This window comes from Bos mutus, chromosome 14, assembly GCF_027580195.1.
Source record: "Bos mutus isolate GX-2022 chromosome 14, NWIPB_WYAK_1.1, whole genome shotgun sequence".
Classification (NCBI taxonomy): Eukaryota; Metazoa; Chordata; class Mammalia; order Artiodactyla; family Bovidae; genus Bos; species Bos mutus.
The window spans coordinates 12,094,585-12,112,519 of record NC_091630.1 but is presented as its reverse complement, the minus strand read 5'-3'; the positions used below and the strand labels follow the sequence as shown (position 1 = coordinate 12,112,519).

The 17,935-nt window shown below is 39.0% G+C and overlaps 1 protein-coding gene across 3 annotated transcripts in view; it reads left to right on the top strand.

The window, feature by feature from the left end:
- RAD54B (RAD54 homolog B) overlaps nucleotides 1-17,379 on the top strand; it is a 118,136-nt gene extending 100,757 nt beyond the window's left edge. The window contains exons 13-17 of one of the 3 annotated variants that reach the window (XM_070382974.1): nucleotides 10-185; nucleotides 5,549-5,810; nucleotides 7,303-7,369; nucleotides 7,557-7,754; nucleotides 16,915-17,379. In XM_070382974.1, the coding sequence (XP_070239075.1) occupies nucleotides 10-185; nucleotides 5,549-5,810; nucleotides 7,303-7,369; nucleotides 7,557-7,754; nucleotides 16,915-17,132 (921 nt within the window). In that variant the 3' untranslated portion in view covers nucleotides 17,133-17,379. The remainder of the gene's footprint in view (nucleotides 1-9; nucleotides 186-5,548; nucleotides 5,811-7,302; nucleotides 7,370-7,556; nucleotides 7,755-16,914) is intronic. The other 2 variants (XM_070382976.1, XM_070382977.1) reach the window with 2 other exon arrangements.
- Nucleotides 17,380-17,935: the final 556 nt, after the last annotated feature.

Below are 17,935 nucleotides of genomic sequence, written 5' to 3'. Positions count from 1 at the left end.
TTTCAACAGGAAAAAGAAAGCAACTCAACTTGGGATGAGAGTGAAGAAAGAAATCTCTATGAAGGTCTGATGAATGTGTTCCCTGCTGATTACAACCCGATCATGTTTACTGAGGAAGAGTCTGGAAAACTGCAGGTGCTGTCAAAGCTCTTAGCTGTTATCCGCGAACTTCGTCCTGCTGAAAAGTAAGAGGGCAGTTTAATAAACCGCTTCTACGTGCTTATGGAATTTCAGCTTAGACCATGTCTTTACTCCTTCCTCTCACTGCCTCTTTTGAAAAAAAAACAACATTAAAAATAAGTTTTCTTCTTCTTTGGGGGCATGGTCAGCTCCTAGTCTTTTATAAACTTATCATTACCAATGTGCCTGTAAGTTTTTATCTAAGAAAAACTAAATGTAAATACCTATATTTAAAAAACCCTAGAGATATCTTTTGATATGTAATACCTAACTTGTGTCTTTTTTTTTTAATTTTCTATTTTTAAATTTGTTGATTTTTGTTTGTGCTGGGTCTTCATTGCTGCACGGGCTTTCTGTAGGTGCAGCGAGCAGGGGCTCCTCTCTCGTTGCGGTGCACAGGTGTCTCGATGCGGTGCCTTCTCTTGTGGAGCATGGGCCCTAGGCGGTGGGCTTCAGTGGCTGTGCACGTGGGCTCAGTGGCTGCAGCTTTCAGGCTCTAGAGCGAAGGCTCAATAGTTGTGGCACCCTGGCTTAGTTACTCCACAGGATGTGAGATCTTTCTGCGTCAGGGATCGAACCCGTGTCTCCTACCTTGGCAGGTGAATTCTTTACCACTGAGCGACCAGGGAAGCCCCTAAGTCATTACTTTATCTGTTTAAGAATCATTCTTTTTCTGTCCTTAAATGTTGATACTCCTGAGGACATTCTCTTCAGCCTCCTTCTCACTCTAAACATCCTCCCTGCCTTAGTTCTATTCCCCTGGTTTCAGCTGTCAGCCATATAGTGTTGATTCCAAATTATATCTCTAGTTCAAGCCTCTATTTAATGGTATCTAAATCTGTCTGGATCTCTGCCTTCTCATGTACCAGACCAGCTTCATCACTTTGCCATTGCAAGCCTAAATCTTTTTTCACCGTTCCTTGGCTTGATGAATGGTACCATACGCAAAGAAAAAACTTTCATCATTCTAGACTCACTTTTCTCCTGCACTTTCCCAATGTCATCAGTCACTACATTCTATTGGTTTTATTTCTTAATCTCAGGAATCTATTTGCTTTCTGGTACCAAGATTTTTTTTAGCACCTGTTTTGAGTTTTATTTTAAATTTTTTAAAAAATTTATTTTTGAGGTCTGGATGGATTACACTGTTGTGTTAATTACTGCTGTTCAGCACCAAGATTTTTGTTTTGATTCTTGTTATTACAATTGGGTTGTGGTAGTCTTGTATAAACTATGTTCCTCTGACTTTCAATCCCATTGCATATCAGTATGCCCTAAATTGTACATTTTTTTAAAATACAAATGTTAACACGTCCCTCCTTTTCTTAAAAATCATTCAAAGATTCCAAGTCGCCTTCCAGAAATTTCTCAACTCTGTGGCACATTGGTCAAGACTCTTCATGACATGGGTGATGCCTCCTTTTCCAGCCTTATCCCTCTTGACTACTTCACACTTTCATGTTGTCCAATTATACCAGAATCTATTTGCAGAACCTATAATTTGCTCTGCTTCTCACCTCTGTTCTTACCTGTTGCAGGTTCCTATACCTCCATTTCTCATGCTTCTGGCCAACTTTCTCTTCATTAAGACTCAACTCAGATGCTTTCTCCTCTTGGAAGCTCCTGGCCTCATAGTGAGTTCACAGCCCCTCTTCTGTACACCCCTAGCATCATGTCCCTGCCTCTGGTGGAGCTCTTCTCATGTTATACTGTGATCAGTAGTTCTCTTCTATATCAGCACCTATAGTGCAGGGACTGTGTCTTAATTATCCTGGTAAGAGATATTCAAACGTATTGAATGCAAAAATACAGAGAAAGGTTTGCAAAATAGTAATTATATTTAATTGTCAAGGAGTCTGCTTCACCTCTTTGGAGCATTAATAGTGTCATTTGCTTTTATCATAATAATGAAGTGACCAAAATAAGGAAACTTTCTATGAACTCTTTAATACAGTTGGATTAAAATGTTTTATTGGATAATATTTTATATATACTAGTGTGTTCAGTTCAGTTCAGTCGCTCAGTCGTGTCTGACTCTTTGCGACCCCATGAATCACAGCACGCCAGGTCTCCCTGTCCATCACCAACTCTCAGAGTTCACTCAAACTCATGTCCATTGAGCCAATGATGCCATCCAGCCATCTCATCCTCTGTCATCCCCTTCTCCTCCAGCCCTCAGTCTTTCCCAGCATCAGAGTCTTTTCCAATGAGTCAACTCTTCATGTCAGGTGGCCAAAGAATTTGAGTTTCAGCTTTAGCATCAGTCCTTTCGAAGAACAGGACTGATCTCCTTTAGAATAGACTGGTTGGATCTCCTTGCAGTCCAAGGGACTCTCAAGAGTCTTCTCCAACACCACGGTTCAAAAGCATCAATTCTTCGGTGCTCAGCTTTCTTCACAGTCCAACTCTAACATCCATACATGACTACTGGAAAAACCATAGCCTTGACTAGACGGACCTTTGTTGGCAAAGTAATGTCTCTGCTTTTGAATATGCTATCTAGGTTGGTCATAACTTTCCTTCCAAGGAGTAAGCATCTTTTAATTTCATGTTACCACCCATCTAATTTCTGTCTCCATGAATCTGATTACTGTAGGTACCGTACATAAGTGAAATCATATGATGTTTTGTCTTTTTATGACTAGCTTATTCTACTTAGCATAATGTCCTCAAAGTTCATCCATGTTCTAACATGTGTCAGAATTTCTTTCCTTTTTAAGGCTGAATAATAGTCCACTGTATATATATGATATTTTGTTTACCCATTCATCTGTTGATGGACAGTTGGGCTGCTTCCACCTTTTGGCTGTTGTGAATAATGTTGCTGTGAACATGAGTGTATCAGTGTCTTTTTGAGACCCTCTTTTCGATTCCTTTGGATACATATCCAGAAATAGAATTGTTGGATCATAGGATAATTCTCTTTTTAATTTTTTAAGGAATGTCCATACTCTTTTTTTGCAGTGACCACACCATTTTACATTCTCACCAAGAGTGCACAAAGGTTCTAGTTTCTCAACAGCCTCACCAGTATTGCTATTTTCTGTTTTGTTTGTGATGTCCTAATGGGTGTAAGATGATATCTCATTGTGGTTTTGATTTGCATTCCCTTAGTAATTAATGGGGGCTTTCCAAATGGCACAGTGGTGAAGAATCTGCCTGCCAGTGCAAGAGATGTAAGAGATGTGTGTTTGATCTCTGGGTCGGAAAGATCTCTCGGAGTAGGAAATGGCAACCCACTCCAGTATTCTTACCTGGAAAATTCCATGTACAGAGGAGCCTGGCAGGCTACAGTCGATGGGGTCGTAAAGAGTTGGACACAACTGAGCGCCTGAGTGCACACCTGCACCCACACACCCACAGTAATTAGCGATACTGGGCATCTTCTAATGTACTTGTTGACTATTTGTATATTTTCTTTGGAAGATGTCTATTCAAATCCTTTGCCCATTTTTTAATTGGGTTGGTTTTTTTTTTGTTGTTGTTGTTCTTGAGTTGTAGCCCTTTATGTTTTTTCTCACATGGCCAATTGGATATAGAGGTCAGGTTTTCCACAGCTGAACTGCCTCTGCACAAACATCTCCCAGACCTTTAAAATATGTAGCTGTAAGTTGCTCACAGTGTTTGACTTCAGGGATAGTATTGCTGTCGCTTGACCTACTGTGGTGTCATTAACCAGAACCGGATAGTGTGTTTCAGGTCCACAGGCTGAACTCTTCAACAGTGCTTTTGTGTATGTTAAGATGAATTAGAGCTCCTGACTTGTCTGGATGGTGGCCCTTATATGGAATTTCTAAAAAAGATACTTCAAAATTTAAAAAGTTCCTCTTCCCTCTTGGTTGTTGCGTTTATGCATGGCTTGAAACCTAGTGAGCAGAGTTCATGCTGAATTCCAGCCTCCATACATCTTGGTTGGACACTCCTGTGCTGGGTACACCTTGCACTCTACCTCACATGGCAGCCTTGCCTGCAGATTTCAGCTGCTTTTAGGGACAGTAAAGTAATCATAAAAATACTGTCCTTATTTGAAAGTGGTATGTATGTGGCGGGGAAGGGAGAGCTCTCGACCTCTGAAAGGGGATTGTCCAAGACTCCTTACCAAGATAATCACTGCTCCTGTTAGTCTACAACTAGTCTTATAAGAACTTGTTTGGGAAAAATATTCTAAACCAGACTTCCTCCAGTCCAGTAAAGTTGTGTCAGAAAAACTATGTTTGGATAATGTTATTCATCCACACAATAGTATTGAAAAGGAAGGGAAAAAGTGACTGAAATATTAGTACTGGAGTGTTCTTCCTATACTACTTATAGTAGTAATAATGTTGTTCCTATATTAGTACAGGCAGATTCTTTTTATAGGAATGTTGGTAGATTGCAACCAATGGTCTCAAGTTCTCCCTCCCTCTATCCTTGTTCCTTTGCTGTGTAACTTTGGGTGATATCCCATTCTGACTCTGAGCTCAGCCACCTGACTTGGATTGGCCCATGAGATGCTGGCAAACGTGGCAAAACAGGGGGCTTGAAAAGATCTTGTGCAGTGGGGCTTGCCCTCCCTTGGGGTTCCTGGAACCTTCTTGTTACCATGTGAATAAGCCTGGGCTAGCCTGCTAGAGGATGAGAGACATGAGAAACTCAGACTCGCATTTTGGTTTGTTGCTATATCTCTGCCTTCTAGAGTTCCCTGGTCTAAGTTTCTTTGATTTACTTTCCACAGAGAATAAGTATTCTAGTTGAGAAAGAGAAGTCAACTAGTTTCATGGGAGTAGGGCCTGGGTTCTACTTAACTTTGTTCTTGTAATAGCTGCAGTCTAAACCCCTTCCTTCTGCGCTGGCTTTATAAGATGTGACTGTGTGAATGGACTTGTATATCCCTCTTTGGGCACTTAGATTTCACTCCTAAACACATCACCATTCCACTAGTTTCTGTTTTCATATATAAATCTCTCCTTGTTCCATCAGAGATAGAGTTTGTGTTTCTGTTTCTTATTCTCCTGCTGTTCTTAGGGTGACTTAAGAAAGTAACGAAAGCAGAAAGGTGTTTACTCCCTTATCTTTATACTGAAAGTCTCTTAAATTTCTTTTTTTTGGCCACACCATGTGCCTTGTGGGATCCCAGCTCGCCAACCAGGTATTGAACCCATGCCTTTGGCAGTGAAAGCACAGAGTCCTAACCACTGGACTGCTAGGGAATTCCCTCTTAGATATTGACTTTAAAATGGAATTTGAAAGAGAATCTATGTTTTAATTATACAGAGTTCTCTTGGATATTCTATAAATATCAGTGATAATATTAGTATTTTTCTCTAATTAAAAGAATCTAATACTGCTTCCAAGTTGTATATGAAGATTCTTTCTTTTTGATTGACAGAGTTGTGTTGGTATCCAACTATACACGAACCCTGGATATTTTACAAGAAGTCTGCAAGCGTCATGGATATGCTTATACAAGACTTGATGGACAGACCCCAATCTCTCAAAGGCAGCAAATTGTTGATGGCTTTAATAGTAAATACTCTTCTGATTTTATTTTTTTGTTAAGTTCAAAAGCTGGTGGTGTGGGGCTTAACCTTATTGGAGGATCTCACTTAATCCTCTATGACATTGATTGGAATCCAGCTACTGATATCCAGGTAGGACTTTTTCTATATTAAACAAACATTATAAAATGCCGAAGGGGGATACGATGCCTGCGGGGATATGAGGGTGATGATGAAGTATAAGAACTGCTGCATATTCAGCCCTTATTTTGTATCAGGCATTCTACTAAATGCTTTACATCTGTTCAGTCCTCACAGTAGTCCTGCAAGTGTGGGTGTTGTAAGCTCTGTTTTGCAGATGAAGCTATGGAAGCTTGTTCCAGGTCACATAGCTTATAAGAGGCAGAGCCAGGATTCATACCCAAGCCGGTATGTCTCCAGGCCCTACTTGGCTCTGTAGTTAGCTAGCCTTCAGGATGCCCGTGACCATCAGGGGAGGACAGCAAGGTGTTGCAGGTGCCATGATCGGTGTTTGTGCAGGGTATGGTGAAAAGGCAAAATTAGCTTCCTTAGGAAAATATCTCAGAAGCAACATTTGGTTTTCTTCAGAGTACAGTCCATCTTCACAGATTTTGAGGTTTCTACCTATAGATTTGCGCCTCACCTGGTAGCTGTGTTAGGGGACCGGGAGACGACCCTCAGGTTCAGTGATTCACTAGAAGGACTCACAGAATCAGGAAAAACAGTTATACTCAAGTTAGGGTTTATTACAGTGAAAGGATACAGAGTAAAATCAGCACAGGTGAAAGGTACATAGGGCAGAGTCCAGGAGAGAGCAGGTACAAGCTTCCGGTTTTCCTTTCCCTATGGGATTGTATGGACAACACTTAATTTTCCCAGCATCAGTGAGTGACAACACCCATGGAATTTTGTCAAGCAGAGAAGTTCACTTGAGCCTTGGTGTCTAGACTTTTTGTGGGAGGTTGGTCATGTAGGCACGAATTGGCCTCTGCAAAGGTCAAACTGCCCCAAGTCCCTACCTAAATCACATCGTTAGCATAAACAGCTTGGTGTGGCCCAAGACCCCAGGTAACCTAAGATGCTTTTATCAAGCACGATATTCCAGGGGCTTCCAGAAGCTGGTTGAGGGCCATAATTTTCTTTGGAATGTTCAGGGTTTGAATATCAACCTTTTACTAAATAGTATCACGGATAAATCTTAAAACCTCAGGGATCTATCTAGAGCCTGAGCTGATTGCAGGTATCCTAGGGTTCCTTAGAGGTGAATCATTAGCCTGTTGGACCGAGAATAAACCCTCCATGCCCATGCTATCCTTGGTTCTTTGCATTCTTACTTCCCAAACTTGCTATCCCATTTGTTTTTTCGATGCAGATAGCCCCTCTCACTGTTGCAGGGCACCCTGTGGTTATTTTACAGTACCATAGTGAGGTGTTCATTCATCCCTTTCTTTAACTCAGGAAAAAAATTGAAGTAGAGAAGGCTTAGTTATGCCTGGGCCTTGTTTTTTGAAGCTGTAAGTGAAATCTAGAATTCCTAGTCTTAAATTTATGAATACAAGTTGCTTATGTGGAGAAGGTTATTAGTTTCTATTGTACTTTCAGAATTCTCATTTATTTTCTACAGGCAATGTCTAGAGTGTGGAGAGATGGTCAGAAGCACCCTGTACATATTTACAGACTCCTAACCACAGGTAGTAACCCTCCAGTATGAAAAAAGATGCATTCTCTTTGAGTAGATAAAGGTATTTTGTGTGTTAAACTGTGCTTCAGTACCAGGAATATTATTTTGTTAGCTAGTATAATAATAAATGTATTTTACCCTACCAAAATGACAGTTGTAAAGATCTAAAGGAAAGCTCATGAATGTTTTCTCTTCAGGTACCATAGAGGAAAAGATCTATCAAAGACAGATCAGTAAACAAGGTCTTTCTGGGGCAGTTGTAGACCTATCCAAGACATCTGATCATATTCAGTTTTCAGTGGAAGAACTTAAAAATTTGTTCACATTGCATGAAAGTTCACATTGCGTTACTCATGACCTGCTTGACTGTGAATGTACAGGAGAAAATCATACAGGTTAGTTGCATTTTACTTCTGTTATGATGAAGTTAAGTGGTCACTCTTGAGCAGTTGAAAATATTTAAAAACAGAATAACTAAAATATTGACCACTTGCATATGTTAGTTTTCTTTTTTCTTCAGGTCTTAGGGCAGCTATGACCTGGATATTTGAGAAAAAAAAATTTTTTTTGCCTCCTCCCCTTTGTTTTTAATTGGAGGATAATTGCTTTACAGTGTTGTGTTGGTTTCTGCTGTACGACAACATGACTCAGGTATAAGTGTACATATATCCCCTGCCTCCTGAGCCTCCCTCTTATCCCCTCCCCACCCCACCCCCAGGCCACCCCAGAGCACCCAGCTGAGATGCCCGTGCTGCACAGCTGCTTCCTGCTCAGCAGTCTCACACGTGGCGCTATTTATTCGTCAGTGCTGCTCTCGCAATCCATACCCACCCCCTCCTCCCCAGCTGCTCCTCAGTCTGTTCTCTACGTCTGCATCTCTGCTCCTGTCCTGTAAATAGGTTCGTCAGTACCGTTTTTCTAGATTCCATATGTATGTACTAATATACAATATTTTCCTCTTTTTAACTTAACTTCACCCTGTATTACAAGCTTCAGTTTCATCCACCTCACTTCAGCTGACTCAGATTTCTTCCTCTTTATGGCTGAGTAACATTCCATTGTATATATGTGCCACAGGCTCTTTTAGGTCAGTGGACATCTAGGTGGCTTCCATGTCCTAGCTCTTGTAAATAGTGCTGCAGTGAACATTGGGGTACATGAGTCTTTTTGAATTATGGTTTTCTCAAGGTTTATGCCCAGTAGTGGGATTGCTGGGTCACATGGTAGTTTTATTCCTAGTTGTTTAAAGGAATAGTGGCTGTATCAATTTGCTTTCCCACCAACAGTGCAAGAGGACTCCTTTTTCTCCATATCCTCTCCAGAATTTATTGTCTGTAGATTTTTTTGTTGATGGTCATTCTGACCAGTGTGAGGTGATACCTTATTGTAGTTTTGATTTGCATTTCTTTAATAATCATCAATGTTGAGTATCTTTTCATGTGTTTTCAGTGTTGGGTATCTTTTCTGTTTTATTGAAACTCAATTTTTCTTTTTTTTTCTAATTTTATTTTATTTTTAAACTTTACATAATTGTATTAGTTTTGCCAAATATCAAAATGAATCCGCCACAGGTATACATGTGTTCCCCATCCTGAACCCTCCTCCCTCCTCCCTCCCCCATACCATCCCTCTGGGTCAGCCCCAGTGCACTAGCCCCAAGCATCCAGTATTGTGCATCGAACCTGGACTGGCAACTCGTTTCTTACATGATATTTTACATGTTTCAATGCCATTCTCCCAAATCTTCCCACCCTCTCCCTCTCCCACAGAGTCCATAAGACTGTTGTATACATCAGTGTCTCTTTTGCTGTCTCAGACACCGGGTTATTGTTACCATCTTTCTAAATTCCATATATATGCGTTAGTATACTGTATTTATGTTTTTCCTTCTGGCTTACTTCACTCTGTATAATAGGCTCCAGTTTCATCCACCTCATTAGAACTGATTCAAATGTATTCTTTTTAATGGCTGAGTAATACTCCATTGTGTATATGTACCACAGCTTTCTTATTCATTCATCTGCTGATGGACATCTAGGTTGTTTCCATGTCCTGGCTATTATAAACAGTGCTGCGATGAACATTGGGGTACACGTGTCTCTTTCCCTTCTGGTTTCCTCAGTGTGTATGCCCAGCAGTGGGATTGCTGGATCATAAGGCAGTTCTATTTCCAGTTTTTTAAGGAATCTCCACACTGTTCTCCATAGTGGCTGTACTAGTTTGCATTCCCACCAACAGTGTAAGAGGGTTCCTTTTCTCCACACCCTCTCCAGCATTTATTATTTGTAGACTTTTGGATCGCAGCCATTCTGACTGGTGTGAAATGGTACCTCATAGTGGTTTTGATTTGCATTTCTCTGATAATGAGTGATGTTGAGCATCTTTTCATGTGTTTGTTAGCCATCTGTATGTCTTCTTTGGAGAAATGTCTATTTAGTTCTTTGGCCCATTTTTTTGATTGGGTCGTTTATTTTTCTGGAGTTGAGCTGTAGGAGTTGCTTGTATATTTTTGAGATTAGTTGTTTGTCGGTTGCTTCATTTGCTATTATTTTCTCCCATTCTGAAGGCTGTCTTTTCACCTTGCTAATAGTTTCCTTTGATGTGCAGAAGCTTTTAAGGTTAATTAGGTCCCATTTGTTTATTTTTGCTTTTATTTCCAATATTCTGGGAGGTGGGTCATAGAGGATCCTGCTGTGATGTATGTCGGAGAGTGTTTTGCCTATGTTCTCCTCTAGGAGTTTTATAGTTTCTGGTCTTACGTTTAGATCTTTAATCCATTTTGAGTTTATTTTGAAAATGAGTATACTACCCAAAGCAATTTATAGATTCAACGCAATCCCTATCAAGCTACCAACAGTATTCTTCACAGAGCTAGAACAAATAATTTCACAATTTGTATGGAAATACAAAAAACCTCGAATAGCCAAAGCTATCTTGAGAAAGAAGAATGGAACTGGAGGAATCAACCTACCTGACTTCAGGCTCTACTACAAAGCCACAGTTATCAAGACAGTATGGTACTGGCACAAAGACAGAAATATTGATCAATGGAATAAAATAGAAAGCCCAGAGATAAATCCACGCACATATGGACACCTTATCTTTGACAAAGGAGGCAAGAATATACAATGGATTAAAGACAATCTCTTTAACAAGTGGTGCTGGGAAATCTGGTCAACCACTTGTAAAAGAATGAAACTAGACCACTTTCTAACACCATACACAAAAATAAACTCAGTGTTGGGTATCTTTTCATGCGTTTGTCTTCTTTGGAGAAATGTTTGTTTAGGTCTTCCACCTTGTTTTGGTTGGATTGTTTGTTTTCTGATACTGAGCTGCATGAACTGCTTGTATATTCTGGAGATTAATCCTTTGTCAGTTGCTTCGTTTGCAATTATTTTTTAACATTCCGAGGGTTGTCTTTTCATCTTGTTTATAGTTTTCTTTTGCTTTTAATTAGGTCCCATTTGTTTATTTTTGGTTTTATTTCCATTACTGTAGGAGAGAAAATTTTAATTAGAACCCTGTTAGTTCTCTCAATTTAGCTTATTTCAGAATCAGTTTTGGAAAATTTGACTTATTTAGTAAAAATCTTTCAAATCCTGATAATGATTTAAGAATTAGAGAAATGTTTTTAATCCTTATTTCTGTTTCACACACACACACCCAACAGGCTAATCCTACTGTTTATTTTGTGTACAACTTATTCCTAATGAGGTCATACTTTGTGGACAGTACGCATAAGCCACCATGCTTCTTAGTACCTCACACACCACTTGTGCTGCTTAAATGAGGCTGAAAGTGTCAACCCTCCAGAATGAACACCATTCAGATAGGAACTCAATTTGGAGTAGTACTTGAGCAAGCAATGTCCGGAAGTTGGAAGTCACTTGATAATTGTATTGAGATGAGTTTAAGAAGTGAAACTGTATAAGACTAGCATGAAATAATCTATACTTTATATAGTCAACATTAATCTCCTCTGTTGTATGTTTTTTCCATTTTAGTGATTTCTATTCTAATTATTTCTTTTCTTTTGCCCTGTGTTTATCTAATTTTTTCCTTTATTTTCTAAAGTTGAATCCTTAGGTTAATGACTTTCAGTCTTCTTTTCTAAAATGACTATTAAGGCTGTAAATTTTCTACTAAGCTGAATCTCATAATTTTGATATGCCATCTTAATTATTTTTCAGTTCTAAATATTTTTTATTTTCCATTATGATTTCTTCTTTGGCTCATGAGATATTTAAAAGTATGCTTAAAATGTATTTTAGTTTTTGTTATTGAATTCTGGCTGCTGCACTGTAGTCCCAGGTATGGTCTGCATGACATTGATTCTTTGGCAACTGTTGAGACTTGGTGTATGTGTGGCCTGGTGTGTTCAGTTACTAAATGTTTCTCTTGTGCATGAAAATCATTTGTATTCTCTTAATTACTTAGTTTAGAGTTCTGCCGTATGAGTCAAACTTTCTGTTACCAAATTACTTTTTTCTTATTTTAAAGATTTAAAAATTTACTAATTTAACTGGAAAATTGCATTGAAAAATGTAATGTTTACATATGAAAGCTATTTGAAAGTATAAAATGTATATGGTGGAAACACTTCCTTCTGTAATGCCCTCATCTGTCTAGTTTCTAGCCCTGCTGCCCCATAAAAAACTACTGTTACTAGTTTTTTGTGTATCCTTCTAGATGTATTTTTATACATATGCAAGGAACTCTGAATAAATATTATTTGCCCAGTTCCCTCCAGGCCCCCATAAGGGATTGTGTAGTATGTGTATGATTCTGTACCTTCTATGCCTTTTTCCCCAAGAAAAAGAAACACAAAAAAGCAAAATGGCTGTCTGAGGAAGCCTTACAAATAGCTGTGACAAGAAGAGAAGTGAAAAGCAAAGGAGAAAAGGAAAGATACACCCATCTGAATGCAGAGTTCCAAAGAATAGCAAGGAGAGATAAGAAAGCCTTCCTCAGCGATCAATGAAAAGAAATAGAGGAAAACAATAGAATGGGAAAGACTACAGATCTCTTCAAGAAAATTAGAGATACCAAGGAAACATTTTATGCAAAGGTGGGCTCAGTAAAGGACAGAAATGGTATGGACCTAACAGAAGCAGAAGATATTAAGCAGAGGTGGCAAGAATACACAGAAGAACTGTACAAAAAAGATCTTCATGACCCAGATAATCACGATGGTGTGATCACTCACCTAGAACCAGACATCCTGGAATGCGAAATCAAGTGGGCCTTAGGAAACACCACTATGAACAAAGCTAGTGGAGGTGATGGAATTCCAGTTGAGCTATTTCACATCTTTAAAGATGATGCTGTGAAAGTGCTGCACTCAATATGCCAGCAAATTTGGAAAACTCAGCAGTGGCCACAGGACTGGAAAAGGTCAGTTTTCATTCCAATCCCAAAGAAAGGCAATGCCAAAGAATGCTCAAACTGCTGCACAATTGCACTCATCTCACACACTAGTAAAGTGATACTTAAAATTCTCCAAGCCAGGCTTCAACAATACATGAACCATGAACTTCCTGATGTTCAAGCTGGTTTTAGAAAAGGCAGAGGAACCAGAGATCAAATTGCCAACATCCGCTGGATCATGGAAAAAGCAAGAAAACAGAAAAGCATCTGAAAAAGAAAAAGAAAACAATAAAGCAGAAAAACATCTATTTCTGCTTTATTGACTATGCCAAAGCCTTTGACTGTGTGGATCACAGTAAACTGTGGAAAATTCTTCAAGAGATGGGAATACCAGACCACCTGACCTGCCTCTTGAGAAATCTGTATGCAGGTCAGGAAGCAACAGTTAGAACTGGACATGGAACAACAGACTGGTTCCAAATAGGAAAAGGAGTTCGTCAAGGCTGTATATTGTCACCCTGCTTATTTAACTTCTATGCAGAGTACATCATGAGAAATGCTGGGCTGGAAGAAGCACAAGCTGGCATCAAGATTGCTGGGAGAAATATCAATAACCTCAGATATGCAGATGACACCACCCTTATGGCAGAAAGTAAAAAGAAACTAAAGAGCCCCTTGATGAAAGTGAAAGAGGAGAGTGAAAAAGTTGGCTTAAAGCTCAACATTCAGAAAACGAAGATCATGGCATCCGGTTCCATCACTTCATGGGAAATAGATGGGGAAACAGTGGAAACAGTGGCTGACTTTATTTTTTAGGGCTCCAAGTCACTGCAGATGGTGATTGCAGCCATGAAATTAAAAGACGCTTACTCCTTGAAAGGAAAAAGTTATGACCAACCTAGATAGCATATTGAAAAGCAGAGACATTACTTTGCCGACAAAGGTCCGTCTAGTCAAGGTTATGGTTTTTCCAGTGGTCATGTATGGATATGAGAGTTGGACTATAAAAAAAGCTGAACGCTGAAGAATTGATGCTTTTGAACTGTGGTGTTGGAGAAGACTCTTGAGAGTCCCTTGGACTGCAAGGAGATCCAACCAGTCCATCCTAAAGGAGGTCAGTCCTGGGTATTCATTGGAAGGACTAATGTTGAAGCTGAAACTCCAATTCTTTGGCCACCTGACGCGAAGAGTTGACTCATTGGAAAAGACCCTGATGCTGGGAAAGATTTAGGGCAGGAGGAGAAGGGGATGATGGAGGATGAGATGGTTGGATGACATCACCGACTCAATGGACATGGGTTTGGGTGGACTCGGGGAGTTGGTGATGGACAGGGAGGCCTGGCGTACTGCGGCTCATGGGGTCGCAAAGAGTCAGACACAGCTGAGCGACTAAACAGAACTGAACTCTACCTTTTTCATTTAATAGTATATCTCAAGATCTTTCTGTATCATTACAGAACGTTTCCTTATTCTTATTTTCCCCTCAGTTATATAATCCTCCATTGAATGAATAGACCATAATTTATTCATCTAACCTCACAGCTGTGTAATTAGGTTCTTTTCAGTCAATATGCATCTTCATTCATACATCTTTTTCCACATGTTCAAATATCTCTGTAAGGTTAATTATCAGTTTTTCTCTGTCAGAGAATATGTACATTTGTAGTTTGATAGATCCTGCTAAGGTGCCCTCCACTGGAGTGGAGGTTGTATCATTTATACCCCACCAACAGTATACTATTTCCCCACAGCTTTCCCAGTTTAGGATTATCAGATGTTTGGGTTTTTGTCAGTCTGAGAGTAAAAATGGCTCATTTGTCTAGTTTTAATTTAATTTTCTTTTGTTATGAGTGAAGTTGAGAATGCTTTTCTATGGTTAAGAGCTGTATTTTCTTTATGTGAACCACCTGTTCATAACATTTGCCCATTTTTCTGTTAATAACCTAATTCTTTGTTAGATGTATTATTAAGAAATACATTAAAATCTTACAGTATGACAGTGAAGTTTTCTCTTTCTCATTGTTCTGTCAATTTTTGCTTTATATACTTTATATGTTGTTTGTGACATGTTTTCATTATTATTTCATTATTATTTATATTTTCATTATGTAGGGATTGCTTTATCCCTAACATCTTTTGCTTTCATTTTGTCTTATGTTAATATATTACACTGACTTTCTCATTGTTAGTATTTATCTGATACATCTTTTCCCATTCTTTTACATTGAATCTTTCTGTATCATTTTAGGTAGCTCTCATTTAAATAGCATGAGCCTGAATTTTCTTTTTTCATCCGGTCTGATGTTTTCTTTCAACCAGAGCATTCAGTCTATTTACATTAATTATAATTACGGATATATTTTGATTCATTTCTACTGTCTGTCTTTTCATTTTTTGTTTTTTTCCCCCAACAAGGGTCTATTAGTGATTAAGTCTCTCAGTATTTTATTTTTCAAAGTGTTTTTTCTCTTTCTTAAATTCTGTCTTTGCTGGGTGTACAGTTCTAGTTGATAGGGTTTTTTAATATTTGGGGTGTTTTTTTTTTGGTCAGTACTTTCAAGGTATTTTTCTACTGTCTCCTAGATCCTCAAAGCAGCCTCAGCTTTTGTATCTTCTGCTCTGTGTGGTTCTTCTATTTTCTAGCTCTTGTTAAACTTCTCACCGTTCATCTCCTGAGTTTGTTGCACATCTATATGATTATTATCTTGAACTCTTTATTGGGTTGATTGATTATCTCTACTTCTCTTACTACGTCCTCTGGGGTTTTATCTTATTTCTTTGCTTGGAACATACTCTTCTGTCTCCTCATTTTGCCTCTGTGCTTATTTTTGTGTGTTAAATAGGTTGGGTTTTTCCTGATCTTGGAGAAGTGGCCTCTATTTCCTATAGTCCTCTGGCTTTCCCATATGCAATTCCCTCTGGTCTTCAAAGCCAGATGTTTTGGGGGCTCATCTTCCCTGTGCGGGACCCCCAGGCTGGAGAGCTTGACATGGGCCACAGGCCCCTTGGTCTTTGGGGAGAACCTCTGCTATTGTGATTATCCTCCAGTTCGTGGGTCACCTACGTAGCAGGGTGGGTCCTGACTGCATCTCTGCCTCTCCTACCCATCTCCTTGTAGTTCTTTCTGTCTTTAATTGTGGAAAATCTCTTCTGTTGGTCTTCACGTCCCTCTCATAGAAAGTTGCAATTTGTAACAATTACATAGCCCTACTTTTGGTGTGCCCGTGGGAGAAGGCGAGCTCAGGGTCTTCCTACTTTGCCATTGTGGCCACTCTGTCGTCCTTCAGATCTGAATAACACAGGTCAGCTTCTCCTGTTGTACATGCTCACAGCCCTCTCTGTCTTAGCTTCATACCCTTAGCTCTGTTTGTAATGTGGCTCCATAGTTCCTTATTTCCAGTTTTGAAATCTAGAAAGCTTGAAAGACCAAAAGTTGTCACCCCGCCCCCTGACCCCGCACCTTCCCCCTTATGGCTCAGCTGGTAAAGAATCCGCCTGCAATGCAGGAGACCCGGGTTTGATCCCTGGGTTGGGAAGATCCTCTGGAGAAGGGAAAGGCTACCCACTCCAGTATTCTGGCCTGGAGAATTCCATGGACTGTATAGTCCATGGGGGCGCAAAGAGTCGGACACGACTGAGCGACTTTCACTCACTTCACTTTCATAAATTTGCAACAATCTTATTTGGTGGCAGATACCTTAGCTAAATTAATGTGAATTTATTGATGGTCTTCAATCTCTTTTGTACAACTGTTCTTGCCATAGCTGATTAATGAATTTGATTATGGAGTGTTATCCCACGTTGTTACAGTTGTATTCTAAATTAGGAAACCTATCTGGCCCCACAGGCTTTTAGATGAGAAATTGTGGACCTATAATACATCTATCTCTCTGGATGATTATTTGTTTAATGTGTAGTTCTCTTGTTAGATCATAAGGTCCTTGAAGTCAGAGGCCATGTCTATTTTTGTTGACCACTTTGGCCCTCTTTGCTCAAGTTAACACATAATAAACAATTTATAAATATTCGTAGAAGGAATGAATTAATTGAATTTGCTCATCTTAACGTGAACTATGGTAATCAAATGTAATAAGTCACACAAACTCATTATATAATAAGAAAAGTATTGTATATAATAGAGTATTGATTGGCCTAAGGATTTTCTTATTGTTTTACTTGTTTCAGGTGATTCATTGGAAAAACTCCCTGTGTCTAGAAATTGTCAGCTTGGTCCACATCAACAGAAGTCTGATTCCCTGAAACCTCTCTCCATGTCACAACTGAAGCAATGGAGACATTTTCCTGGAGATCATTTAAATCTTACAGATCCTTTTCTTGAAAGAATAAGAGAAAATGTATCATTCTTTTTTCAAAATATAACCAATCAAACTACTGCTATATAATGAAATATTACTTTATGACGTTACTTTGCTTCCCCCTTTAAAAAGTTAATCTAGTAAGTAAATGTACTTCTGGAAAACAAATAGAAGTATTTTAATTATAATAATGTATTTTGTTGAACACTATATTATAGTTTTGATATGGTAGTCAGAACTGACTTGTTTAATGTTTTGTATATGTTCCTAAATATTGAAACATTAAAGACATACTTCTATCATCTTATAATTGCTTATCAATAAATCCATAATTTGTACACTTTATTAAGTGCTTTCTAAAGAATTTTCATAAGGAATACTAAAAGGTAAAATGCCCAGTTTCTTGTCTTTGGGAAAGCTAAATCGATTAGGAATTGTAGCCATAGATGTGGGAGACAATTGAAAACTTTGATAAGTTTAAACTATAGCTCAAGGGAGAAAGAAAATGAGAGATTGGGATTACAGATGCTGAAGATGTGATGCAGGCAGTTTGGATGAGAATGGTGTATAGGTTGTGTCAGGATGGGGAGGAGCATTGGACCCTTCAAAGCACTGGTTTCTAATCTGGGACCTCTGACTCCTAGGGGACTGACATGCGGTCTGTAAAGCCGTGTCCACCAAGCACTGTGTATACACTGGACCATGGTTCAGCTACCATCATGTTGAAGGTTTCTCGGGTAATTGTTGGCATTAGTGTACAAAGCAAGCTTTACAAGACTGAAGTTGCAAAGAGAAAGGAATTACTCATTTAATCTCCAGTTAGGGCTCCTATAATCAGCTTTTGATTCCTTTTAGGGAAATTTCTTTTAGACCAAATATGGTCTTAAGGT